The sequence below is a fragment of the Telopea speciosissima genome, chromosome 9 (assembly GCF_018873765.1).
Source record: "Telopea speciosissima isolate NSW1024214 ecotype Mountain lineage chromosome 9, Tspe_v1, whole genome shotgun sequence".
Lineage (NCBI taxonomy): Eukaryota > Viridiplantae > Streptophyta > Magnoliopsida > Proteales > Proteaceae > Telopea > Telopea speciosissima.
Window position 1 is genome coordinate 19,381,999 of NC_057924.1, and position 27,949 is coordinate 19,409,947.

General features: G+C 43.2%; 1 protein-coding gene and 1 pseudogene across 1 annotated transcript; both read left to right on the plus strand.

Annotated features, from left to right (window-relative positions):
- LOC122641087 (histone H3.2) lies at positions 1-22,962 on the plus strand. Its single transcript, XM_043834405.1, has 5 exons — positions 1-424; positions 13,749-13,755; positions 21,233-21,244; positions 21,644-21,645; positions 22,951-22,962. The coding sequence occupies exons 1-2, from the start codon at positions 18-20 to the stop codon at positions 13,750-13,752; spliced, it is 411 nt and encodes a 136-aa protein (XP_043690340.1). The 5' UTR covers positions 1-17; the 3' UTR covers positions 13,753-13,755; positions 21,233-21,244; positions 21,644-21,645; positions 22,951-22,962.
- On the plus strand, positions 15,898-17,089 carry LOC122638721 (annotated as a pseudogene).
- Positions 22,963-27,949: the final 4,987 nt, after the last annotated feature.

The window sequence follows — 27,949 nt, forward strand, 5'->3', positions numbered from 1 at the left end:
AGCTTCTGCAATCTCTAATGGCGCGTACGAAACAGACTGCCAGGAAATCTACCGGAGGAAAGGCTCCGAGGAAGCAATTGGCTACAAAGGCGGCTCGGAAATCTGCTCCGGCGACTGGAGGCGTGAAGAAACCTCATCGATTCAGGCCAGGAACGGTGGCTTTGAGAGAGATTAGGAAGTACCAGAAGAGTACCGAGCTTCTCATCCGAAAGCTCCCATTCCAACGTTTGGTTCGGGAGATTGCTCAGGATTTCAAGACTGATCTTCGTTTCCAAAGCTCTGCTGTTTCAGCGCTTCAAGAAGCTGCGGAGGCTTATCTGGTCGGGCTCTTTGAAGATACCAACCTCTGTGCGATTCATGCGAAAAGGGTTACGATTATGCCCAAAGATATCCAGCTTGCTCGTCGGATTAGGGGTGAGCGTGCATGAAATGCTGCTCTCTCTGTTGTTTCCTTAGTGAATTACTTTCTAATATTGTATAGTGAACCGTTTTTGGGTTTAGGGCTTTATTCTCTAGAACTTTCCCTTCTTTTAGTGGTTGGCGTATGTGGTTAATAGCAATCTTGATGGTTGTAAGTGCAGAATGGAAATTTTGGTATTTTCAGTAGTTTTCTGAATCAGAATTGGTCTGGATCGGTATGGAATAGTTCTTTAGATCAGTCTGATCTGGATTAGCTGGAATCGGAATCTACCTGTGCCAAATCTGATCTTAGTTTTTAGTCCCTGAGCTTGATCAATGAGCTCAATGATCAGTGAGTGGGTTACTTTGATTTCTTATCTTCCATAACTTCTTATCTTGTTTTGATTATTGCCACTAAAAGAACTTATATAGGAAAAACAATATTGATTTTCATAATTATGCATTATTCTTAAGGCCACAAACCATGTTCACCAATAAATGAAATCAAAATATGAAATACACATTCATATTTCAATTTTCAAGTTCAAGATACTAATTTCATTTACCAAGATCATTGTATATAATGAATTCTTAAATATAAAAATTTGATCATCCACAATAGTTAAATACTAATCTGAAGATGTTGCTCCATTGTTAAATTGGATTTGGAAGATAATATTTTGTCAAATGAGGTAGATCTTTTATATTGTACATCTATTTAGGCTGAACCATGGTATAGAAAACTTTTGTCATGCTAGCTGGTTGTAGAGGTTAAACTGGATGAATTTTCAGCTAAATCCTCCCCTTCTTTCCCCTTTTAATTTGTTGAAAACCAACTATCAAGTGAATATAATTGGAACTGGACCAATAGCTAGACTCTTGGTATGGAGCTTACAACTTAGAAAGCATGGCAAAGAGATCAATGAGCAAAGTTTGCAGCCTTTTGGGACATTCTGGTTGCCTAACATAGGATTCCTGTTCCATATATTTGTATTGGGCTGATGTTCTTTGTGCTGCAGTGTAGTTGCGCTCAAACACATGGGCTTGCCATTTAGGGGGGTAGGGTGGTCATTTTGCCCACCCCCATGTTTTTGGGTGTAGGCTGTGCCCCCGGCATAGAGAACATTTGGTCATTGTATTATTTTTTGTTGGCATCTCAAGTAAAAGTCAGTGTATTTTATCCCTTTTATTTCAATTTTGCATTTCTTTGTTGCCACAAAAAATATAACAAACGAAGTTGTGTGAGTGAAGTTTTCAGATGATAAAATAGGAAAGAAAATAGGAAAGAAGGGCTACCTTGAGGTGCCAAAGCAAATTAATATGGTGACATGGAAATTGAAATCTTAAACCGTTTGGTCCTAAAAAATTAGGGATCTGGGATTAATAACACATTACTAACTAGAGTGTTTAGGAGGTCATAAATAGAAGATATGTTTTTTTATTTTTTTTATTTTTATATTACCCTGAATATTATCTGGGACTTGGGGAAGCCTCTAGAATTTTATTAATTGAAAAGGAATCAAACTTAAAAAGGTAGGGGGGGGGGGGACATAGCCACCTTACTCCAACCCAACGGAGAAACATATCTCAAAAACACTCCAAAAAAGCCAACCCCTACAAGAGAAGAGGCAAAAGAAAAGAGTGCAAAACCAAACAAACTACTTTCTAAGAATCGGAAGATAGGTTTTATCCTCTCAAAGAATCTATCAAAGCTCCTTTGGTGGCTCTTCTTCAAATTGGAAAATCTTGTTGGCATTTGTTTCATAGGGTTGTTCTGTTACTTTCCTTGAAAGCAAATGTGACACAAGACCTAGTAGAATCACATAACTTCATGATCTCCTGAAACCATTACCACTCTTTCTAGAGATTGCAATTACTCTGATTGACCATTCTAACTATCATCGCCTAATCTGAGTTAACTACCAAATCTCACAACCCAAGATCAACACATATTTTCAGTCCATCCTCTAATTGTACCACCTCCACCCCCAATCTGGGGTTACCTTTGCAAGCATCATCAACATTAAGCTTGATCGTGCCAAAAGGAGGGCACCAAAAAACTGGAATGGGGGGTTTCCACTTCGAGGAGAAAGCTGTAAACCAAAGCAATCAAGAATTAACCTTTCTCTGTGTGGGGTAAACTTTAAATTTGGCCAGGTGAGGAATACCTCTCACCCAATCTTTTATCTTCTCTATTATCGTACTTGCATTACAATAAGCTTCATCATGTCTTCTATTGTTCCTTTCCCGCCAAAGCTCCCAAATAATTAGAGAAGGAAGAATGCCAGTAATAAAAATTCCCACATTTAAAACTAGCTGAACTCTGTCAAGCTAACATACGGGCTCTAATCTCCTGTGAGTGAATGAAATCTATATCATACAACTTCGAAAAATAAAGCCATACCTTGGATGCTGTACCTCCCTCTACCAAGCAGTGATTTGTCGTATCCATCCTTGGACTCCTATAATAAAAGCATCAGGAAGCCAGAGGAATACCTAACAACATTAAAGAATCATCAGTGAAAATTCTGCCCTTGAGGATTTGCCAGGTGAAAAAAGCTATCTTAGTAGACAGGAAACAGTTCCAAATCAACTTTGCATAAAGAACCACTGGTGCCTGTTGTCGAACTTCATTCCGGGCAGATTTGGTTGTAAAATTTCCATCATTGGACAATGTCCAGATTAACTTGCCATTCAGATTGGAAAAAACATAATTAACTTATCAAACAAAAGCTATGTTAATTGGTTCATCTGCTTGATTTACTGACCAAGTTAGGCCACAGAGAAGCATGAAGGAGTGTTTAAGGGAGATACTTCCTGCACACCTGGGCTTTGGTCTAGCGGTTTGGTATTGTCTGCTTGAAGGCATGCCTGAGGTTTGGTCACTTGATCAAATCATCACAAGTGCACCGGTGCTTGCCATGCACCACTATCTAGGTAGTGTTTTCTTAATTTCCTGTTCGGACTGATTTGTAATGTAGCTCAAGCGTTGCGTGTGATTGCTTTGCTCATATATCTGAAGAGAAATCTGCAAGTGTAAGTAGAAGTAATTATTCTGGTTTAGGCCTGTGTTTTTTTTTTTTTTTAATGATAAAAGACAAATATAACATTAAAACAAGATAAAATATCGTTTATAGATCCATGAGTAGTAAGCCCCCTTTGAAGTTCGCTTTCTTTTAAGGCAAGCTTCTTAAACAATGAACAAACCCAAAAATCCTCATCATTACAAAAAGAAATTGTTTGAGAGTACACATTCAGCTGTTCAAAAATATAATGAGAATGTGATGGCCATAGGGAGAGGTTCCTTGATTGTGTCCTGTAGCTTCTGAGACACATTTCAAATCTATATGTTAGTCCATCTAAAAATATTAATAGCTTTAATTAATCCTTTTAGAAGCCCACGGACTTCTGCTTCTATACAATTTTTTGTCAAAATATTGTTTTACTCTACCAAAAGAAAAGATCCATGATACAAAATACCAAACATCCATCCTTACTTGTATAGACTATAGACTTCTGTTATTGTGTCACAAATTAAAACAGGGTCCATTAGGTTTAGGCCTTAGTTGCTACTTCATTCTTTTTTCTTTTAATGACTGGTAAAATATCTACAAAATGCTTCAATTGCTTTGTTTGTAACTTGGGGAGGTTCCACGTGGAGACTAATGATCTTGGGAAAGGCCTCTTTACCATGAAATTCAGATTTTTGGGTTAGACAGTTGTTAAGAATGATTGCAACGGCAACTAGGGTTTCTCATGAAGTGGATGATCTGGGATGATTTCTGGGGTTCCCGGCTTTGGTTCAACAGCCTCATGTGGTGGTGCCTCGGAGGACTTTTGCGGCGGTTGTAAAACCTAGGTTGCCGGAGGTTGCTAGTCTGCCATCGCCAGTAAGGGACGGCAATCTAACGAGAATCAAGATCCCGCAGGCGGCGTACGTAGCACAATTGGAGAAGATGAAATTCTCTTTATTGGGGAGGGTAAACTTCAAGTATACTTCGATGATTAAGCTTCGTGAGGCCACTATGGCTTGAGTGCTGAAGGAGAAGGTTCATCTAAAGTCCATTGGCAAGGGTTTGTGCTTTTTCGCTTCAGCAACACGGAGGACATGACTATTGTTTGGAGGCGTGGGCCGCTACGAGTGGATGTACAAACCTTGCGGTTTCAGCAGTGGAGAAAGGATTTCAGGGTCCAAGAACAATCGATCACTCACAGGCTAACCTGGATACGTTTCCCTAATTTGCCTCAAGAGTACTGGCACGATGAAATAATTTTGTCAATTGCAAAGGCGGTGGGGCAGCCGATTGCCATTGATAGACGGACCAAGGACACGTAATATGGCACTATGTGAGGGTGTGTGTCGACATCGACGATTCGATTCCGTGGGTGGAGGAAGTTTATGTTGAAAGAGAGCAGGAGGATTTGCAGGAACTCTTTGTGTTCAAACAAGAAGTGGTGTTCGAAGACCCTCCATCTCGATGTGCTGGCTGCCGCGGATATGGGCATAGGATTCATGCCTGCCCCTGGAAAGAGAGGGTTGAGACCACTGAAGCTCCAATCCTAGAGGCCAACTATGTCGATAACCAGTCACCAAAAGCAAGGGAGTGGCACTGGCGGTGAGATCCTCCGGCAGGGGCGACGATGGCTGGAAGAGACGTGGGCTTTTCAAATTTGGATGGTGATCATTCTGTGGGCCCAGGGCCAATCACACTCCCAAACCAGCCTGGTTTGGAGGAGGCGGTTCTGGGAGATCAGGTACACGTGGGTGCTGATAAGTCCCACTCAAATTCTATCTCATGTGTATGTGATTCACTCCCTCACGGTTCCTTAGCAGGGACTGAAGGTGGCGCGATGCTTGAGGGGGGGTTGAAGCCGTGGCTCATGAGGACTCTTCACAGATGGGAGATCTTGCTACAGCTGGCAACGGCCATGGAACTAGGGAGGTAGGCGAACTTCAATTTGTCTCTTCGGCCATGCCTCAGCCTAACTGAAATCCTGAGTCTGAAGGGGTTCTTGAAGTAGTTCTTTCCCCAATCTCTGTGACCAGCAAAGACAATGGTAGAGCAGCGGTAGTCCATCATGAGGGTTACTTAGCACTGGGTAATTGTCACGATAGTGATGCTCCGTTTGTTAAGGTGACACGACATCGGCAAGGGCGCGAGAAACACATCCAAAAATCTAATATCATATTGGGTTCGCATCGCCATGGGCAAGGCATCACAGAGGTCAACTTGGTCGATCATGATATGCTCAGCGCACAACGCGAGGGCGCAGTTGAAGCGCGCCTCGACTCCCCTTCTGATCGGTTACCATGAAGTGTATATTCTGGAACGTCAGAGGAATTGGAAACCAACCCGCGCGTGCCCACCTGCGGTTTCTCATGAAGGAGCATAACCCAGACTTCTTATGCTTAGCTGAACCCGAAATTGGAGTGGATCACTGCCCACTACAATTTTTTTCAAGGCCATGGGCTGGATGCAGAAGTTATTAGCAATAGTCGCGATGCGGGGGCACCTAATATCTGGTTTTTATGGAGGCTTGGCTTGTCACGGCCCACAATAATTTTGGACTCAGATCAGCACATCTCACTACAGGTGGAGATTCAAGGAATTAAAAGCATCATCTCGGTGGTTCATGCCAATTGCTTCTGTGCAGCCAGTCGCCAGCTCTGGTGTGATTTGGCATCCCTTGCGGGAGTTTCTTGTCCTTAGCTGGTTATTGGCGACTTTAATGCGTACATGTATGCTTCTGAGAAATGGGGCCTGGGTCGTTTTAATTTGGGCTCGGCAGAGGATTTTGTAGCAATGGTAGACTCGGCTTCACTTCTGCCGATTCCCTCCACTGGCGTCAAGTTTACTTGGTCGAATAAGAGAAGAGTGGGAAATGTGCGGGCTATGCTTGACCGTAGTTTCTGCAATGATGAGTGGTGGTATCGGTATGATGGTTGTGTGCAGTGGGTGCTTGTTAAGGGGTCGTCAGATCACTCCCCATTAGTTATTTCATGTGAGAAAGAGGTACGCCTTACTAATGCTCCTTTCCGAATGCAATGCTTTTGGGCTGAACATGAGAGCTTTAGAAATATTGTGCTTGATTCATGGGCTGAGCCTATTCGGGGTACCCCTAGGTTTGTGGTTGCTGCAAAGCTCAAACTCCTAAAAAGCCCGCTTCAAAATTGGGCACGTAGGGAGTTCCCGCATATAGAGCGGGAAGTTTCTCGCACGCGGGCAAATCTGATGTCTGTTCAAATTTTATTGGACTCTGAAGGTTTCACAGAAGAATTATTTGAAAATGAACTGCAAGCTAGAAGAGATTATGACCAGGCTGTTCTTCTGCAAGAGAAGTTATGGGGTGAAAAGGCCAGAGATAAGTGGGTTAAGCAGTGGGACAGATGCTCCAAATATTTCAACATGCTCACCAAGATCAGAAGGGCCAAAAATACTATCCGGGAACTAAAAACGGACGATGGAGAGGTACTTTCTGATCCAGGTGCTATTGGAGACTGTATGGCTTCGTACTTTGAAACTTTTTTCAAGCAAAGGATGTCTACCAGGCATGCAAGTTTGCTATCTGTAGTACCGAGGTTGGTGACTAATGATGACAATGCGATGCTTGCAAGGATCCCATCTCATGAAGAGATTAAAGCCGCGGTTTTTGACTTAGACCCCTCGAGTGCCTCGAAGCCGGATGGGTACCCAGGTACTTTCTTCAGGGTATGCTGGGATACTGTTGGTTCGGATGTTTGTAGAAGAATCCAAATTTCTTTTAGGGAAGGAGTAGTCACGAAGGGCCTAAACAACAATTTTCTAAGTCTGGTTCTGAAATAAAGTTAGGCAATTTTGCCCAATCTGTTTGGGGAATTTCTTCTTTAAACTGATCCCAAAAATTATGGCAACTCGATTGGCTACAATTTTGCATAAATTGATCTCCCCTGAGCAAGGGGCATTCCAAAAGGGGAAAGTCATTTTTGAAAGCATTGGGATGGCGTCGGAGTTAACCAATGTCATGTCGATGAAATGCTGGGGGGAGGTTTGGGCATGAAGCTAGACATCCAAAAGGCCTTCGACTCCCTTGATTGGGGTTTCTTATTCGATGTGCTAGGGGCTTTTGGCTTCTCTCAGTTGTGGATTTCATGGGTGCAACAGATTTGTGCACAACTAAGATCTCAGTCTTAATCAATGGAGGGTCTGTGAGTCTTTTTGGGGTGAAAAGGGGGTTGAGGCAAGGAGACCCACTTTCACCCATCTTGTTCATCCTTGCTGAAGAGGTTTTTTGTAGAGGACTTACATTGCTGCACAGAGGGGGAGGGATTTCAGCCCTTCTAGGCCCACGTTAGGTAGACACCCCTACTCATCTACTTTATGCGGATGATCTGTTTATTTTTATGAAGGCAGGTTTGAAAAGTGTGAAGCGGGTTAAACAATTCCTAGATGACTATGGGGCCTATTCAGGCCAGGTGATCAACCTCGCAAAAAGCAAAGTGTTTTTGGGTAAAATTACAGTAGCCCAAAAGCAACGCCTGACTGTAGCCCTTCAAATTCCTTTCTGCAAGCTGTCTACCCGTTATTTGGGAGTGGAGCAAATGAATGGGAGGGTGAAAAGAGATGTGTTACTGCCATTGATAGATAAATTCAAGAAAAAATTGTCGGCTTGGAAAGGGCGTCTTCTATCTATGGCAGGTCGAGTAGAGCTGGTAAGATCAGTGATGTGCAGTATCCCTATTCATAATTTTTCTGTTTATCTGTGGCCAGCATCTTCTATAGACCTCATGAAATGATGGATTCGCAATTTCATCTGGATGGGGGAAGCATATAATTCTAAGGCCATAATGGTCCGTTGGGACAAACTCTGCAAACCTAAGAAGGAAGGGGGCCTAGGGATACGACGACTGCGGGATCTAAACTTGGCGTTGATTGCCAAGTTAGCATGGTCAATTAAAACTGGGAAATCAACCTTTGCTAATTTTTTGCGAGGGAGGTTTTTGAAAAAAGATGGTACCCCAAAGTGATTTGTTGGAACCTTTTTTGTTCTTCCAGGCATTCGAAGAGTATGGGACTTTGTTCAGTCTGCAGAACGATGGGTCATTGGAGATGGAACCTCTATTCGATTTTGGTAAGACAGATGGGTAGGAGAGCAGAGTGTTGAAGATCTACTGAAGTCAAGTCGAATCCCACATAACCTGTCTGCCACCGTTTTGGATTTTTTAGAGGGTGAGCATTGGGATTTCCCTTTGATTTCATCCCCGGTGCTTCAGGCTGTAGTCACAACAATTCAGGGTCTTGGCATCTCGGCAACTGATAGGGAGGATGTTGAGGTTTGGACCCTCTCAACCTCAGGAGCCTTTTCAGTGAAGACAACTTGGGAAGGTCTTAGACTAAAGGTTACACCTCCAGAGTGGCTCTGGGCGGTATGGCAGCGAGACCTCCATCCTCGTAGTTCTTTGTTCGGGTGGCATTTGATGCATGGAGCACTACCAACAGACGAGAAAGTGAGGCATCGAGCTGTTCCTGTTGTCTCTCGATGCGAACTCTGCCAAGCTGAATGTGAAACGTGCTCCCACATCTTCATAGATTGCCATTTCGCGCGCCAAGTATGGAGAGAAATTCTATATTACTTTAATGAGGGTTGGAATGGGTTTCCATCGATGGAGCTTCTCTTCTCCTGGAGGCGAAGGAAAGCGAAGATTGTCCCTTTAAGTAGAGTTTGGGGGTCCTTCTGATCATTGACTATCAACAAATATGGTTAGAGTGCAACAAAAGAAGATTTAACAATCTTAGAGGAACCCCGATGCAAGTGGTGAGGCGGTGCCTAAAAGAGGTCTCTGATTGCTCTCGCCTTGGTGGAATACAAGTGAAATCGGTTGTTGATCTAGTAATGGCCAGAAAATTCCAAGTAGCTATTACTAGACCGAAACCAAATTCAGTAATAGAGGTGAAATGGCAGCATCCACCCCCTAGCTGGGCAGAGCTGAATATAGATTGGCTCTTTACTGGGAAATCCGGGTGCTGCCGGTGCAGGGGGTATTTTCCGATGTCATCTTGGCTCTCCCCTCAGATGCTTCACCACTTTCCAAGGCGTGGGATCAAACTTTAAAGCAGAATTGTCGGCCTTTTTTGATGGTATCAAGGTACCGAAAGAATTACAAATCAGCAGCCTGTGGGTAGAATGCGACTCTACTTCAGTGGTCTCGATTGTTCTCTCAAAGACATTCCCATGGTACTTCCTGCAGAATTGGTGGTCAGTCTCACACTACCTTGGCTCCATTCAATGGCGCATAACTCATTGTTATTGGGAGGTAAATACAGCAGTGGATGCACTACACAAGAAAGCAACAACGCTTCAAGAGTCCTTCTCCTGGACTGCTGCCCCCTCATTCATAGCCTAGGCAGTCGAATGGGAAGTGTTGGGCAGGCCTCACTATAGATTTTAGCCTGCTTTTGCAGTGGAAGGCGTTTAATGCCCTGATTATTCTCCCATTGTGGGAAGTTAAGGGCCAAACATACTGATTTTGTACTCCTTCTTATTGTAACATTTTCATTACAATTTTAATATATACGTTTATGATATTTACCAAAAAAAGGGGAGGTTCCAAGCCTCCTAAACTATAAAAACAGACATTGTCTAGCAGTGATCATTAAATACATTGGGAAAGATGTATGGTTTTTAACAAATTCCTTATTAAAATTATAGAACTTTGGTTTAAAATGGAGGTTTTGATCATGTGTTTTACACATTTCTCACCTCCCTCCATTTTCTCTTACGCCTATTCCTCTCTCTCTCATATCATACATACACTATATCTTTTTCACAAACACACACATATATTCTTGTCCACACATGCATTTGCATGTGCAAACCTGAAGTCCGTAATTAGATAGTCATAGCACCTTGTCAATAAAATCACGAAATCAATATTGTGGTAGCGCATGCCGCCCCTGTGCTCTGACACAGGGATATGCAAAATGACCGTTGCACCCCCTGAAACCCTAGAAATGACTAGCGGTCACTTTGCATGCCCCTATGTCAAGGCGCAAGGGCGGTGTGTCTGGTGCGAGTGAGGTGAACAATATGACTACAATTTTGAAATCCAATTAAAAAATTATGAAATTAAAAAACATGGATGGTCTATGTTATAGAAGATCTCATGCCTATTTCATTGGCCAAATTTCAGCTTAAAACTGACAAGGAAAATAGGTTAAAATTAAGTTCAAAATAAAAATTACTAAAATGTAAGATTCCTTAAGACTGAAATGACAATTTTGTAATTGATGAAAATTTGAAGTTTGAATTCACTTTTCAATAATTTCCCATGCTTACTTGAGGCTGAAATTCTATCATTGAATTGGGCATACAATAATTTGTCACAACGAAATTACCAGGTAAGATGGGCTTGGGCATGGGATCATCTTTCCAGATCAGGTTTTACCAAACGGTTCAACAGATGTTTTTCTGTTCTGAAAATGTTTTTGGAACAAGTTTACCAAATACCATTTTAGTGGTAAAAAGACGTGTTTTCAGAATAGGAAAAAAAATGATAAAAATAAAAACCAATAGTTCTGAAACAAAAGCATTACCAAACACAGCCTAAGACTTTACTTTTTTCATTTTACAAGTAACAAAGATGTCATTGTTGCATGAACTCTACTAGAAATGGTTCATGATCCAATGATTATAGTTTTACCCCAAAAAAAATGATATAGGATTCCAAAGTTACAAGTTTGATCAATCTTGAGGGCTGATACCAAGAGCCTTGAACTAAGGGTATTTTGTATTTGAGACAGAAATTGAATGTAGTAGCATTGGATTATCCAAAAGGCTTCATTCAGTTGCAAGGGAAGAGAAATCAAATCAATATTAACGTGAAATTTGTTATAATCATTATCTCATGTGACTATATAACTAACTCCAAAATATTCTATATATCATTATTAACTTTACTTTGCAATCAAATCCCTTTGATTTGAAAAGTAAAATAAATATTGGGAGAATGTTCCCTGTGCCGCAGGCTTCGCCCAGGCACATGGGCCAGCCACTCAGGGGGGCAGGGTGGTCATTGCACCCACCCCCATGTGCCTGGATGTAGCTTACGCTGCGACACGGAGAACAGCACCCCATAAATATTATATCTAAAAAGCATAATTACTAAACATGGGGGTGGGTTATACAATCTTGATTACAGACTTCTCTTTCATCGTTTCAAAACTGATTTCACTTCCCTTTATTTGCGACCAGACACATCCTAAAGAAATTGGCGCAAAGTTTCCATTTTATATCCAAATAAGCTTCCTAGCTTACAAGATGGATGATGTGTGTTAAACCTTTAAAACTAGTTACAACTATTGAAAACGTGTGAGGCGACAATGGGCACCATTTCTCCATATGTACTGCCACAATTCTGATCGTTGGTATCGGTTGAACTTGTCTAGAATCGATTGAAAGCCTATAAACTAAAATCGGGAAGAAGAAACAAAAATTTTCCATAATCTATATTTTTTAGGAGGTATTGCTTCAATAAACTTGGGGAGGATTGGCTGAGGTAAGTTTTATTGATTTTATGTCATTTTATTGACTAAATAAATAAAAAGCATGTTGCGCAAGAAATCGTCCGACGACTCTTCCGAGGATGACTTGCATGAAAGAACAAACAGACAAGGGAGTGCCGGTTTCGACAGATGGGGACTCTCCAATGCCTAGGTCAGTTTCCTTCACAGCAAATGAATTTCTAGAGCAAAGAGCGATCCCATCCCTTTACCTAGGTCAAACCTGGATATTTATAGGCTGGAGTGGAGGTTGAGGCAGTTATGGAGAATCTCAATTTGGCAGGTGTTCCAATTTAGGTACGAGATTGGGTGTGGATTCCTTTTTGGAAAGGGTGTGTGGTATCAGGACGGACGTCTTCCGAACTTATTTTCTCGTCTTTATCATATTAACCATACATTTGGCATAAAATTAATCTGAGCCATCAATTGATTTTCTTTGGTCATCGGTTCCTGGTTTTTACGATGAAGGGTTCATGGCCACTTTTGCCGCTGCTACGATTCAATCTTTCCCGGCCCTCTCTCTCTCTCTCTCCAGTCCATCCCAATTCCTCCCGCTCTGTCACCCCCCACTCCTCACAGCTCCATTAAAGTAAGTTTTAATGTGGCTATTGGATGCGACGAGGGATGCTTTTTGGTTGCAGGCTCCAACCATTACTTGGGTCTTGGACAAGTTGAGGTTCATCATCAGTGCCTCACGATCAGTGCCTAAGCCATTCCATGGACTCCGTTTTGCAAGTGCATACTGATAACGTTGATTCATTTTGATCATCCATGAATCTGACCCACTCTTGCATTTGCGCCTCCAGACTAGACTCCTCATCAATGCCAAGATTGAATGAGTCTGGCAGTAAATTTTCCATCTCATCGTTTTCATCATCAATGGAGTCATCGATGAAGCTCGCCTCTTCGCTGGAAAATCCAGAAGTCACAAATCATGTAGAAGTCTTTACCAACTCACTCAACTATGCAGAAATATCCTCTACTTGGAGGAAAGACGTTGGGGTAGAGAAAGGGTATTTGGGTTCAGTGTTAATGTTCTTTTAGAAACTATTGCAAATGTGACCGAACTACAATAATCACAAAGACTGCATCTCGGATTGAGTAAGAATCTCCTGAAATAGGCTTCACAAAAGTAGCTAGCCATAATTTTCGAATATGATCTATTCCATCTGTAATCATCTCCTTAAGACCCAAACATAGATCATAGAGCACAGAGCTCTCACTCAGAAATCATATCCCTTCACAGAATAAGAGAAAACCAAAATCTCATAACAGCGAAGAAACTCGCAGCTAGAGGAAGCCAAAAAAATAATAATAATAAAGTAGATTCAATCAAAACCGATAGAAATAGGGAAAAAACTCGATTGATGAGGTGAGGAGAGGGAGAGAGAAGGTAGGGGAAGGGGGCTGTTGGTTCGCGGTGGAGGGGAGAGGAAGAGGGTGGATTGGGGGATGGAGAGACGCAGAGGAGAGAGAGTTAATGGTTGCAGCCGATGTTAGATTAGCAGTTCAATGACTGAGATTGAATGGGACTAAATAAACTGTTTTCAGTTGAAGAACGTACCGTCAAAATATTTGTGCGTACGTTCTACGACCTTTTAGCCTTTTGGAAAAGACTTCCTTTTAAGAAAGAGTCCTTCTTTAGTTAGAACATGGTGCTGGGCTGCTTACTTGTCAGACAAGTGATTAGATTTTCTGCGTTGGCGGCTCGAATATCCCAGTGCGAGATTAGGTAGTAGTTAAGTCGATAGTCAAGTTGGTCTATCGATGACTTGGACTGAATGGCTCTACTGCCGACCTGTGTGGGTCGACTTGAATGGTTTGAAGGATCGTCTATGGCCTACTGGCCGTAGCAGCCTACTAATGAGGCGTGGCGCAATGACCACCTTACCCCTGCTCGGGCAAGGCGGTCACTACACCGCGCCTCATTAGGAGGCTGCTACGGCTGCTACTGGCAGACAGGCCGTAGACGATCCAAATTCTCTCTGGTCAGCTTGATGCCTCAACTCTCATACTTGGTGAGTTGGCATCTTGAATGATTCCTTGGACTGACCTTAGGGATCGGCCTCTGTGAATCCTGGGATCCCTGCTTGATGACCGACTTGTAAGGTCGGATCGTACTTTACTGCTTCCTTGCTAGTCTTGGCCTGTCCTGCCTTGTTCTTATCTATTTTATGAAGAACTATGTGTGTTGTGGGCCGACCCTCAAGGGATCTTTATCGTCTCCATTTATCTGCCTCTCCATTTCTTCTCATGGGGGGGGGAGAAATGACCATCCTACCCCCTGCATGAACACACTGCCCGGGTGGGGTCCACTCCCCCTATTAGATGAAATGGAGGAAATGAAAGGACAGATAAATGGATACGATAATTTTCCAACCCTCAAGGTCGGGTCATCCCTGTCTGTTTTTCTACCGAGGTTGTTCAGATCCGTAGAGTAGGCTTAGTTATTGAGGTAGTCTAAGTTTAAGACGGTCTTGTGCTGCCACGTGTCATCACCTGATCGGATTCTGATTCCTCAAATCATGGACATGCCAATGTACAGTTACCATTTTTTTTTTGATAAGAATTTACAGTTACTATAGTATAGTTAGATTTAGCAAATCTTGACTAAGACATGCAGTATAACCGAATTTACCATATCCAATTGACAAAGACCTGTAGTATAATTAAATTTAGCAAACCTAGAAAAACACCTTTAATTATATTTTTAGGCTGTACTAGGTAATCGACAATGCACTAATGACTAATGACCCAAAAGAATTTGCACGTTTATGGAATGCCCCTCTTTTTATTTATAACCCTTCCACTATCCTTTTAATGTAAACAATTATTAATTCGTCTTCACCCTCAACTTGTCATACCAAAACATGACTCGCAGGTTGCCATTAGGTAGATAACATATTAATATTGGGTATATCCACAATTTTGCGGTCCTAAAAATCGGTTAACCTTTTGGGATTGATGTGTGGTTTGTGTGATTACACTTTCATTAAAAAAAAAAAAGATATCTGGTTAATTCTTGGAGACTCATGCAACTTATATGCGGGGTGAAATATATTGGCATTTGCAACAACCATGAGCATTTTATTCCATTGGCTACAATGACCTTAGTACGTAATGCACTAAATATGGTGAGTGTCTACCACCTTCTGATACATCTAAGAGCTGTACTGCTTTTTTGTGTTAAAGGTCGGCAAAAGAGTATATTAATAATGAAAGAATAATGTACAATAAAAATGATCTAAGAATTGTACTGCTATATTACAAGTATATTGTAGAAAAATGTAAAAATAAAACGATACAGAAAAAAATGAAAATCCCAAACAAACAATCACATAATGAATACAAAAATTTACGTGGTTCGATAAGATTGTCTATATCCACAGTGAGACGAGATTTGCTTTACTATCAATAGAGAATAGAGCTACAGTTGCTCGTCCTCATACCTCTCTAAGATTGATTATAGAGAAAGAAGATTCACTACAAATTTATAGTAAACAGCTATATAAGTAATACGAGATCGAGGGTTCCCTCCGAAACCCTTGTGCGGTTTTGGGAGAAGGAGGGTGTAGAATAGGGAACTGTGTCAAATAGGGGGATGTTTAGGACTTTTTAGAAGAGGTGCTATAGTGTTTCGGGTGGGGTGTGGGGAGGGAGGGGGGGGGGGGGGGGGCGTGTAGTTTAGGCCTGGGCATTGGCGTCCTGGGAATTTTTTCCTACAAATAATTTATCAAAATACCCATATCGTCTTAAAAAACAAAAAATTCCTCAGAGCTTGCCACTCCGACCCCCCGCCATGGACATTGCCAATTCATCGCCTCCAGTAACGAAGATTAAAAAAAAAAAAAATGCACGAGGCCCACCTATTCCTCCAGAGCTTGAGGCCTACAGCCTCTTAAGCACAAGGTTGGGATGGATTGGATTTCCGTTAGTTGTGCTGCTGAGCGCCTGAACCCCTCTCATTGAGAAAGAGAGTGGGGAGGAGTTGTTCCATGCTCAAGCTCATATATGGAACCATATATTTGGCTTCGTAAACTCTTATTCACTTGGATGTGCAGTTCAGCTGGGTATACCAGACATTGTTCACAACCATCACCAACCCATCACCCTCTCTGAACTGGTCATGAAGCTTGCCATCCCAAAGACCAAGACTGATTGTCTGTTTCGCCTCATGCGCTTATTGGTGCACTCTGGCTTCTTTGCATGTCGACAAGTTTGCAAATATCAGGAAGAAGAAGAAGAAGGATATCTGCTCACACCCTCGTCTAGGCTTCTCCTTAAGGATAATTCCAAGAGTGTCTCACCCTTCTTGCGACTAATGCTTGATCCGAGATGGTTGACACCTTGGAATTTCCTCAGTGCATGGTTCCAGGGAGGTGGTCTAAATACTGCATTTGAGACCGCACATGGGAGGAACATGTGGGACAATGCAGGCGAAGACAATGAGTTCAACAAATTCTTCAATGAAGTTATGGCAAGCGATGCTAGATTGGTGATGAGTGTGGTTGTTACAGAGTGTAAGGTTGTGTTTGAAGGGTTAAAGTCATTGATTGATGTTGGAGGTGGGACTGGAACTGTGGCTAAGACCATTGCTGAAACATTCCCAAGCTTGAAATGTATAGTGTTTGACCTACCGCATGTGGTTGCTACTTTGAAAGGCAATGAGAACCTAAAGTATATTGCAGGTGACATGTTTGGGTCCATCCCTAGTGCAGATGCAGTTCTGCTCAAGGCAAGTGAATTCCCTCTTCTTTTCATTATTATTATTTTTCTTTTGAAGGCAAAGCAAAGATGTTTGGTTCCTAACTTCATATGGGCTTTGACATGACCACAGTGGATTCTACATGACTGGAATGATGAGCAATGCATAAAGATATTGAAGGGATGCAAAGAAGCGATCTCTAGAGGGGACATGAAAGGAAACTCGGGGAAGGTGATCATCATAGCCATGGTGGTGGGGGATAGGAAGGTAGAACACAAGTCAACAGAAACCCAGCTCTTATTTGATATGTTAATGATGATTTTGGTCACTGGAAAAGAAAGGACAGAGAAAGAATGGGAGAAGCTTTTCTTGGAGTCTGGATTTACGGACTCACTATAAGATCACTCCTCTCGTAGGTTTAAGGTCTCTCATTGAAGTCTATCCTTAGTGAGCCACATGAATTGTTGGTCCAACTTTTGTTGTTGGATTTGTGGGGAGTTCTGTTGGCTTGTAGTATTTTATATTTGAATAAATGGATATGATTTTAGTGTTCTAATATTTTACAGGATGAACATGATGAATCATTAAACACAAACAATCTATAGTAATGAAGATTTGATAGGAATCATACCCGGATCCATATTGCTTGTTGAAGAATTTCTTGAAAGTCTTGTCTACTCCCTTCTCTATATAATTGTTAGGGTTAACAACTAATGGGAATTGCTACCATTATATAGACTGGGAGCAGGGACCAACCCTATAATTTAAAAAAATTATGTCTCTCCCATAATAAGACATAACTGCAAGTAGGCTCACACACAAAATCATTCTTTGCACTTAATAGAATAAGCACACTGAAGCCTTTTCCCGCTAGGGAGACTAACCCCCGCATAGGATTTCATCCTACCATGCCCATCAGCCAACACCCATCCACTAGTCCATACCCGTACAATGACTGGATGCTAGCCCACATATGGTGAAAACATTACATTTAGTGCTGTTAGTTTTTTTGATAGCTAAAATATCTTTGAAGCTGTTACTTGTTTGATGGCATGGATACGATTACAATCGGTGATAGAAGCTATTAGTTGTTTTTGCTTCTGTTTAATAGTGTGCTTTAACATTTACAACAAAAGATTGCAATAGCAGTAGCACTCTTTTTTTTTTTTTTTTTTTGGCGAAGGTAAAGAAAAACATTGCTAGAAGTTTCTTTTGCTAGCTATATATGCTTTAAAGGCAAAAGGTTTGGTGGGGAAGTCACACAACTGTTGGATGGGAGATAAGGATATACGATGGAGTTTGGTTCCTCTGCACGTACGTGCAGGCGCATGTATATGTGAAAGCCAACCACCTATCCTATTTTTGCCGTTTACAAGGGGAGGAGGAGTATTTATGGAAACAAAATAAACATGTAATTGACTCTGAGATGTACATTCACTTGGACCCTACGTGTAGATGATCCATGTTCCCTACAATGCACCCCATCACCCCATCCGACAACTATATGCATGGTCGTGTACCATGCACGATCATTTAAAAAATATTTCTCCTATTTTAAATAGGGAGAATGTCAGAGTGCGATAGAGGATGGGGAGTGGAAGGATTGCTGCTGTCTTTTAGGCCGAGAAGGACTCATTCGCAGATGTTGAAGAGGATGATGACCCTCCCCACTCGGGGGATGGTGGAGGGGTCCCAAAGGAGATGGAGGCTTTGAAGGATTTGGGTCGAGGCACCTCAGCCCCACCAGGGGGAAGTCCTTTATGGAGGCGGTGGGTAAGAGCATCCTACCAGATGTAGAAACTCTCCCTGTGCCGATCCATGAGGGTGGATTTGCAAGGGTAAAAATCCCTCAGGGTACTTACGAGTCTCAAGTCCAGCGTTTCAGGTATGCGTTGATTGGGCGTTTAAACCTGCAACAGGTTCCCTTCGCTACTTTGCGAAAAGCAATCAGGGACTTTTAGAGGTTGAAAGGGTCTGTGGACTTGATTTCGATTGGTAAGGGGTACGTTATTTTTCGGTTTGAACTGGAGGCTGACATGAGCCTGACATGGAGGCGAAGTCTTGTTAGAGTGGAGAATCAATTGATTAGGTTCCAGAGATGGCGTCTGGATTTCAATGTCAATGGAGCTCATCAAGCTAGAAAGCTTGTTTGGGTTTGCTTCCCAGACCTTCTGTTTGAGTATTGGCACCCAGACATCCTTCTTTCTCTGTCCAAAGTGTTGGGCACGCCGGTGGCGCTTGACAAGCGAACCAGTGAGGACATTGTAGGGATGTTTGCTCTGGTCCTTATAGACATGGATGAATTTGCCGACAGGCTGGATGAGATCATGGTGGGATGTGAACATGTCGGCTCTTTGGAGTTGTTTTGGTTCAAACAGATTATGGTGTATGAGGATAATCTCCTTCACTGTGTGTAAGTACCGTGGTCCCTCGAGACGAGGGTTCCTCAGCCCTTATTGTATATGGCGACATAGGGTTTTGGGAGATATATGTGTGTGTGTATATGGATATGGATAATATTGTCACTGTATAATATTGATAAATAGGGGATTGGGATCATGCATTAAAATATGCTAATATAATGAGAAGTCGCCACCTAGGGTTAGGGCCTAGGACCCATTAAGTGTAGCCCTACCCGTGGTGAGCGGAATCGGGCTACGTGACTCCATATGGTCCAACCAAAGGTTCGGGTAAGGGGTTAGGTTACGAGTGTGGAAAGGTGTTAGACAGCCACCTCGCCCGACCGCTGCCGGTCTCTCTGTGTTAGATGCTACATAAGGACGAATGTTCTCTCTCTTTTATTGCGAGGATGGGGGATATTATGAACTACATTCAGATGCTATGAATTGAACTAAAGCATAATAAACTACATTACATATGTGCAAAATATGGACTAAAATGATGAAATATGAAAGGACTACATTGAATCAACAAAAATGCAGTAATTATACCTGTATGGTTGTATTCCCCTGGCTCAGGGGAGATAGACGAATGGACTGACGCCGATTCTTTCTCGGCAGAGTAACGGCTCTTTCAAGTGATTTGGAGAGGGGTAAACAGACATAATAACGTCTGTAATAAAGGAGTTTTGATGGTTATCCGTGCACAAACGGGATAACAACGCCAAGGAACCAAAGTGCTCTATACTCAGAGGGACAATCGAAGGATCTGTCCGCCATAAGAAAATTTCAAGCACTCACACTCTCATGAGAGAAGGAGGAGACATGAGGGTGAAAAGGGAGGAAAATAGGCTAGGAATCACTTGGGGAGGGTCTCTCCACCCAATCCTCCTTGGGAAATGTGGGAGGGGACCCTCCTATTTATAGGGAGGGACCCCTTCTCTCTCCTGGCCGGATAAGTCCTCCACGGCGCCGTGGGTGACGTCAGCAGGCTGATGTCACACCCCCTCATGGCACCGTGGAAATCCGGTACACACCCCCACAGTGCCATGTGAAGGCGCCCACGGTGCCGTGGGAAGGCGTCCACGGCGTCGTGGGAAGAGTCCACGGCGCCGTGGGAGCGCAGTGCCATTTTTCCTTATTTTTGGGGTTAAAATGGGCCATTTTATGTTCAGCGTGGTTTTTGGTCTTATGGGTCAGGTATCTTGGGTCTAAAAAGAGGGAGAGTGCGTCGTCCATCGTCCATGTCCCGTTGTCATCATCGCCAATTAGGGGTGACCAAAAATCAGTGTCTACACTGTGGTTTTTGTAGGAGAGTAGGGTATGCCTTCAGTAACTGCAACGAGCATTTAGCGGTGGAGGCGAGAAAGAAAATAGTGGCGAAGGATTCAAATGTTACTATTGCTCTGGAGAACAGAAATTTGGGCTCGTCGAACAGGCCTCGCTCAGCTAGCAAGGAGAGTTCTAGGTCTCCCTCCTCCATTCCTTCTAGGATTCCTGAAACCGTTGGTTCGTGTGTGGAGGTGGTCGGAGGGAGCCCTCTGGGGAACGGTGGTGATGCTTCAGCTGGAAACAGTGGTGACCTGTTTATGGAAAGAAACTAGGAGGGTGATACGTTGCCAGATTTGGCTCAACTTGTTGGTGTTATTTTGGAAGGGAATCCACGCCTTTCCATTGGTGGAGCTGCCTATATGGTTAATGAAGATAGAAGAGATCAAAGGAGTAGTGACCATAAGATGGCTGCCTCTGATTAGGGCGATGCAAGAATGGAAACACATCCACGCAATTCGGGTAGAGTGGATATTATGCACCGTGACGTGGTGGTCTCTAGTCCGGGTCACGGATCGGGCCATGCAGATCATTTTACAGTGAACAATAGCCAATTTGGTGGGGCCGGGGCGAGGGTCGGGGGGCCTGGTGCTGTTTCAGCTTGTGGTGGAAGGAATGCTAGTAGTTCAAAAACCTCCTCCCCCTAGGAGCAGAACCGTGGCACCATAGTGGAGGGGAATTGGTGGTGGTTCTCCCCGTGGATACGTTGCATGTGGTGGGGGAATTGGCAGAGACGTCCATTGTTAACGAAATAGTGGTGGTGCATGCGAAGGAAGTAGCTGCCATTGACAATGCAGCCCTGCATGTAGAGATGACGGGTGCGCTACAGTCGAAGCTGCACAAAGGAAGACTGGGTTCACAAGTGGATCTGCAGGGTCACAAATGCCCAGAGCGTTTGGGGGCAAAATGTTTCAGTGCTCAATGAAAGTCCTCTTCTGGAATATAAGAGGTAGTAGGAAAAATGCAGCTCGCTTGGCGCTGTCGTCTATTATCTCAGACTCGAGACCGGATTTAATTTGTTTGGCTGAACCTAAGGTAGAGATTAATAAATTCCAGCTTTATTTTTCAATAAACTGGGTTACTCGGTAGACTTTATTCACAACTTGCGTTCGGGAGCCACCCCAAATTTGTGGATCATCTGGAAAATGGAGATGGCTAGGCCTTTTGTGATCGCCAGTTCGGACCAGCACATCTCTATGTCAGTGTTGTGGAGAGGTAATTTACTATATATCTCAGCCAGTCATGCTAGATGTTTGCGCGTGGATAGGCAGAAGTTGTTGTTAGATTTGATCAACCTTAATTTGGGTTCGGTTCCTTGGCTTGTGACAGGGGATTTTAATAACGCTGCTGTCAAAAGAGAAGAGAGGCCCACGGGTTTTCTCTGTAGGCTCGGCCTTAGAGTTTGGTCCTTGGGTCGACTCTTGCAACCTCATCTCAGTGCCCTCCTTTGGTAAAAAAATTACTTGGTCGAAAAATAGGGTGAGGGGTCGTGTGGAGGCAATTTTGGATCGAAGTTTTGGTAACTCTAAGTGGATTGAAATGTTTCAAGGTTGCTCTCAACATGCCTTGGCCCGGGTGGCTTCGGATCATTCCCCCCTCCTTATTGGCCATGAGTCTTGGAGTAAGTCGACCAATGCCCCATTTAGATTCCATTTGTTTTGGATGGAGAATCCTAATTTTTTGGAGGAGGTGCAACAGTCTTGGAGGCAGCCGGTCATGGGCTCCCCAATCTTCATTTTGAGGTAGAAACTCAAGAGGTTGAAGTTGGTTCTAAGATAGCAGTCCCAAGAGGCTTTCCCGAATTTGATTCAGGCGGTGAAGGAGGCTAAGTTTAAGGTTGAGGAGGTGTGGGAAACTATGGAGGCATGTCGGGTCAATGAGTTCTTATTTGGGCAGGAAGCAGATGCAAAAACTAGATACCTGCTTGCTTTGAAAGAATGTGAGAAGCTCTGGAGGGAAAAATCCAGAAATAAATGGCTCAAAGAGGGTGGTTGCAACTCTAAGTTTTTCCATCTTTCTACGGTGATAAGGAGGGAAAAAAATAAAATCAGATTAAATGCCTTAAAAAAGGTGATACAACGGTGGTGGTTAATCCGGCTGATTTGGCAGAGTATATATGCAGTTTTTTTGAAGATTTCCACAAGGCGGTCCCCTTGGCCGAGCACCTGGACCTTCTTGATTTGATCCCCAATGTCTTGGGGGCGGAAGATAGGAAGGCTTTGGAGCTGGTCCCTGGGATTGATGAAGTTAAGGGTGCTGTGTGGGACCTCGACCTCGACAGTTCACCTAGGCCGGATGGGTTCCAGGGTTGTTTTTTAGGCGATGTTGGGAGATCGTGGGGACTGATGTGGGGAGGGCTGTGGCTAACTTTTTCAGGGAAGGGATCATGCCTAAAGGGACGAATAATTTCTTCATCTCCTTGATTCCCAAGGTGGAGGGTGCGATCTCGTTGGGCAAATTTTGCCTTATCTGTATAGGTAACCTCTTCTGCAAAATTATTTCAAAGATTCTGGCTAACAGGTTGGGGGCGCTTCTTCCCCTTCTGGTTTTTGAGGAACAGGGGGCATTCCAGAAAGGCAAGGTTATGTTTTCAAATATCTACTTAGCTTCGGAGATGAGTAATTTGATGCATAAGGCGATGAGGGGTGGTGGTATAGGGCTCAAGTTAGATGTATAGAAGGCTTATGACTCTCTCTCTTGGGACTTTCTCTTCCTGGTGTTGCAGAGGTTTGGTTTTAGTGATAGATGGCTATAGTGGCTGCATACTATGCTGACCTCTACAAGAATTTCAGTGATGGTGAATGGGGTACCTGTTGGGTTTTTTGGGGTGGAAAGGGGGCTGCGGAAAGGAAACCCTCTCTCTCCCTTACTGTTTATTATTACGGAGGAAGTTTTCTATAGGGGTCTGAAAAGGCTTGTGGAGGAGAACAAGATCCTTCCCTTTAGTGGTCCTAGAGGTGTCCCCACCCCTGGACACTTACTTTTTGCTGATGATGTGTTTATCTTTCTAAATGGTTCTATCAGTTATGTTCGTGAGTTGAAGGCCTTCCTGGAAAAATATCAAAGTTTCTCGGGGCAAAAATTCAACCTGGAGAAAAGTAAGTTATTTTGTGGTGCGATCATTCCTTTGAGAAGACGGTGGATTTTGGACTTGCTTAACATCCCTTTGTGCAAGCTCCCTACGAGGTACCTGGGGATTGAAATTTTTAAAGGAAGAATCACTAGAGACAAACTAATGCCCTTGGTAGATAAGTTCAAAAGTCAGCTTTCAGGCTGGAAAGGCAAGCTCCTCTCCTTTGCAGGTCATGTAGGGATGGTGCGATCAGTGATGTTAAGTGTGCCTGTTCATAACTTCCCCATCTATTAGTGGCCCTCTTCCCTTGTGACATTGATGGAGAGATGGATGAGAAACTTCATTTGGGAAAGAGACATTGAGGCTCAAAAGGTCATGACTGTTAGTGGGATGTGGTTTGCAAGCCTAAGGGGGAAGGCGGTTTGGGCATTCGCAGGCTTCATGACATTAATAAGGCTCTTTTGTGTAAGTTGGCTTGGTCCATTAAATATGAGAACTCGGTGTTGTGCAACTTCTTGAGAGCCAGATTGATTCACTCTGATGGGTCTTTAAAGTTCCCCTCGCCTTCCTCTTCGATCCTGCCAGGTATCCGCAAGGTGTGGGACCTAATCGAGCAAAATAAAAGATGGGTTATTGGTAATGGCAAGTCGGTTCGGTTTTGGATTGATTCCTGGCTGGGTAATGAGTCAATTGCCAGTGCTTTGAGGCTTGGATCGGGCTTATTTATGGACAAAATAGCTAGTGTGTCTGATTTCATTGAAAGTAGTTCTTGGTCCCTCCCTCAGGTTCGGTCTCGGTTCCTTGGTGACATCTTTGAGTCTATTAAGTCTATTACTCTTCCCAACTCGCCATCTTTGGACTCTTGCTTCTGGGGCTACACCCCTTCTAGTAGGGTCTCTGTGAAGTCAGTGTGGGAGGTGCTTAGAAGGAAATCCCCCACCACCCATTGGGCGGCCATAGTGTGGAACAAATCCCTCCTTCCAAGACACTCTTGCTTTGCTTGGCGGCTAGTTCTTGGTAAAACGCTTACTGATGTGGCATTGGCTAGAAGAGGGGTGAGTCTGGTGTCCCACTGTGAGATGTGTGCATCACATGAGGAGTCGGATACACATTTGTTTTTGGAATGCCCTTACTCTCTTTGTTTATGGCAGAGGTTCATGGATATTTTCAATGTTCAATGGCCAAGCCCGGTTTCAATGGAAGAGTTTCTGCTTTGGGGGAAAAGAAAAGCTAGAGTGGTTCCTATGAAGGACGCCTGGGTAGTGGGCCTGATCATATTGGTGTATAGTATTTGGCTGGAACAAAATAACAGAAGGTTTGATGGGTTTGCCTCGGACGTGGAGAAGGTTTGGTTTGGTTTCCTTGTTTCCCTGCAGGAGCTCTCTTGGTCCTTTACCAATCCGGTCTCCTCGATTCTTGACCTATGCTGTGCTAGAAGACTGAGCATTCCCGCCCTCCCCAATCCTCCTAGGGTGATGGTTGAAGTAAGGTGGCGCTGCCCTTCCCCTGGCTGGGTGAAACTCAATGTGGACGGATGTTTGTTAGGGAACCCGGGAAGGGCTGGAGCGGGTGGAGTTCTTAGAGATGATCGGGCCATCCCTATTTCTACGTTTAACATTTTTCTTGGGACCTTGACCAACTATGAGGCTGAGTTCAGGGTCATTTTCCTTGGTTTGATGAGAGCTAAAGAGCTTGGGGTCACTCAGCTTTGGGTGGAGTGTGACTCTATGGCTGTGGTGGAAGCGCTTCGCGCCAGGTCTATCCCTTGGTTCATCATTCAACAGTGGATGGGTCTGCTACCATTTCTCCGCTCCATTTCTTGGAAGGTAACCCATTGTTTCAGAGAAGTGAATCTAGTGGTGGACTTTCTGGTGAAGTTGGCTGCGAAAAGGGCATCTTCCTCGCCTTGGTTTTTGGAGTTTCCCCCTTCGATCCAGGCATTACTGTCAGACGATGCTTTGAGTAGGCCCGGGTTCAGATTTGCTTAGTTTCCTAGGCTGTTTTGCTTGCTGTCGCTAGCCTTGGTGTTAGTGAGGTGTTTTTGTACTCGTCTGGGTCTGCCTAGATGTTTTCTTCTTGTATTCTTTCTTATTTTTTAATATAATCCTACTAATCTTTAGCAAAAAAAAATAGGGAGAATGTTCTCTGTGCCGAGGGCGCAGGCTACCCCCAGACACATGAGGGTGGGTGCAATGACCACCCTGCCCTTCTGAGTGTCAGGTCCATGTGTCTGGGTGCAGTCTGCGTTGCAGCACAGAGAACATGAGCCCTTTTAAATATTATAATTGGGAGAAAGCCAAAACACTTAGTTTGATTTTTTTTCTTCACTAAAAGGATGAATTTGTATTAAAGAAAGAAAATAATTACAAGAAAGAGAAGGACTACAGCCCAGAACTCAAACAAGAAGCCAGAATAGACCCTCCCACCTTTGGCATGGCCATCAACATGAGGGACTAAAAGGCACAATCAAACAAACACTACAACCAGAAAAAACTAATGAAACCGATATCTCGGCCTACATTGCGCATCCATAAGAAGTTCATCTTTAATAAAAGATGGAAAAGACACCATCATAGAAGAGACACCCTGCTTCATTTTGTTAACTTTGCTAAGAAATCCACCAGAGGGTTACTTTCTCTGAAACAATGGGAAATCTTCCAATCAATAGATTGAAGATAAGATTGTAAACCCAACCAACATTGTCGCAGGAACTAGGGGATGCTTCCTTGAGAAACAGAGATAGCCACAACATTTGAATCACACTCGATCCAAAGGGAAGAAATATTCATCCTACGAGCATGATCCATGCCTAAAATAAGACCATAAAACTCAGCCTCAAAGTTATTTTTGATACCCAAGAATTGTCTAAAGGAAAAAACCACAGTAGCCTGGTCGTCTCGAAGAACTCCTCCAGCACCTGCGCTACCTGGATTACCAAGCGAACAGCCATCAATGTTGAGCTTCATCCATTGAGATGGAGGCGCAACCCAAAAAACCTCCAGTAATCTTTGTGACTTTCGGGGGAGATAATGGAGGTTCAAATGTCTCGCCTGAGAAAGGTCAGTATGTGAAGAAATACAGAGCATAAAAAGAGGAGAGAGCACTGAACTCTTTAAACACCAAATCTGAAATCTGAGCTTGGGATCTATACTTTGAATCAAAGCACCTACGATTCCTCTCCAGCCAAATAAAATAAGGGATCAAGATCAACCCTGCTATCCATGCCTCCTTTAAGGAAATAATAGTAGCTTTCCGCTTCCACCAACGAAAAATATCCAAAAAGAACTATGTTGAATCCACCCCAAGCCAAAGGCTGAAGAAAAATGAGACCAAATTGACCGAGGAAAATCACGGCCAATAAAAACATGGAATAATGATTCTTCAGCCGAGAAACAAAGATCACATCTGGAAGGAAAAGAAACACCCTTGGCCAAGATTTTATCATCAATTGGAATCTTACCATGGAGGAGTTTCTAGCCAAACACCGATTGTCGAGGTTGAAGGCCTTTTTGCCAAATAACCGAGGACCAAACTACATGAGGATGACTTTTCTTGATGCATCCCAAGCAGATTTGACAGAAAATATACCAAATGGGGAACGGGACCAAAAATAGGAGTCCTCCCTCGGTGGAGAGGGGAGAATCACATCTTGGGGAGTAACAAAGATTTCAATACAAAATATTGACTCCACCTCTGGAAAAGACCAACCCGAATGGGAAATAAAATCAGAAACATAGCTCTTAAACCCCTTAAAAAAAGAGGGATTCAAGTTAGATTGCTGCAAAATTGACAAAGATCCAAGCCAAATATCAGACCAAAACTGAATTTTTGGACCATTTCCGACAATCCATCTTTCATGAGTATAAACAAAATCCCACACCCTTTTGACCCCTGGCTAGATAGAAGAGGCTTTATAGTTGGATTTTAAAGACCCATCAGGGTTAATAAACCTTGCTCAGAAAAAGCACTCCATCACCAAATCTCCATGCTTTATCTGCCAGGTAAGTTTGCAGATCAAAGCCTTATTAATATCCCTTAACCTTTGAATCCCCAGCCCTCCTTCATTCTTAGGACAAGATACTAAGTCCCACTTCACTATAACCTTCTTTGAAGCCTCAAGATCACCCACCCAAATAAAATTCTGAAACTAATGCTCCAAAGTCTTCATAGTCGAATCAGGCCACTAGTAAACTGAGCAGTTATGAACTGGAATGACGGATATGACAGACTTCGCCAGTTCCACACCCCCTGCTGTTGAAAGAAGTTTTCCTTTCCAGTCCATGAGTCTACTTCTAACCTTGTCCAATATTGGAAGAAGGTGATCCCGCTTTACACGACCTTTGAAAATTTCTACACCCAAATAGCGATTAGGAAAGAAGCATTGAGCAATTCCCGAAAGATCAGAAATGCTTTGCCTTCTACTAACAAGAACATTGCCGATGAATATCTTGCTCTTTTTTAGGTTAACCCGCTAGCCCGTGAACTCTTGATACTTTGTAAGAAATGA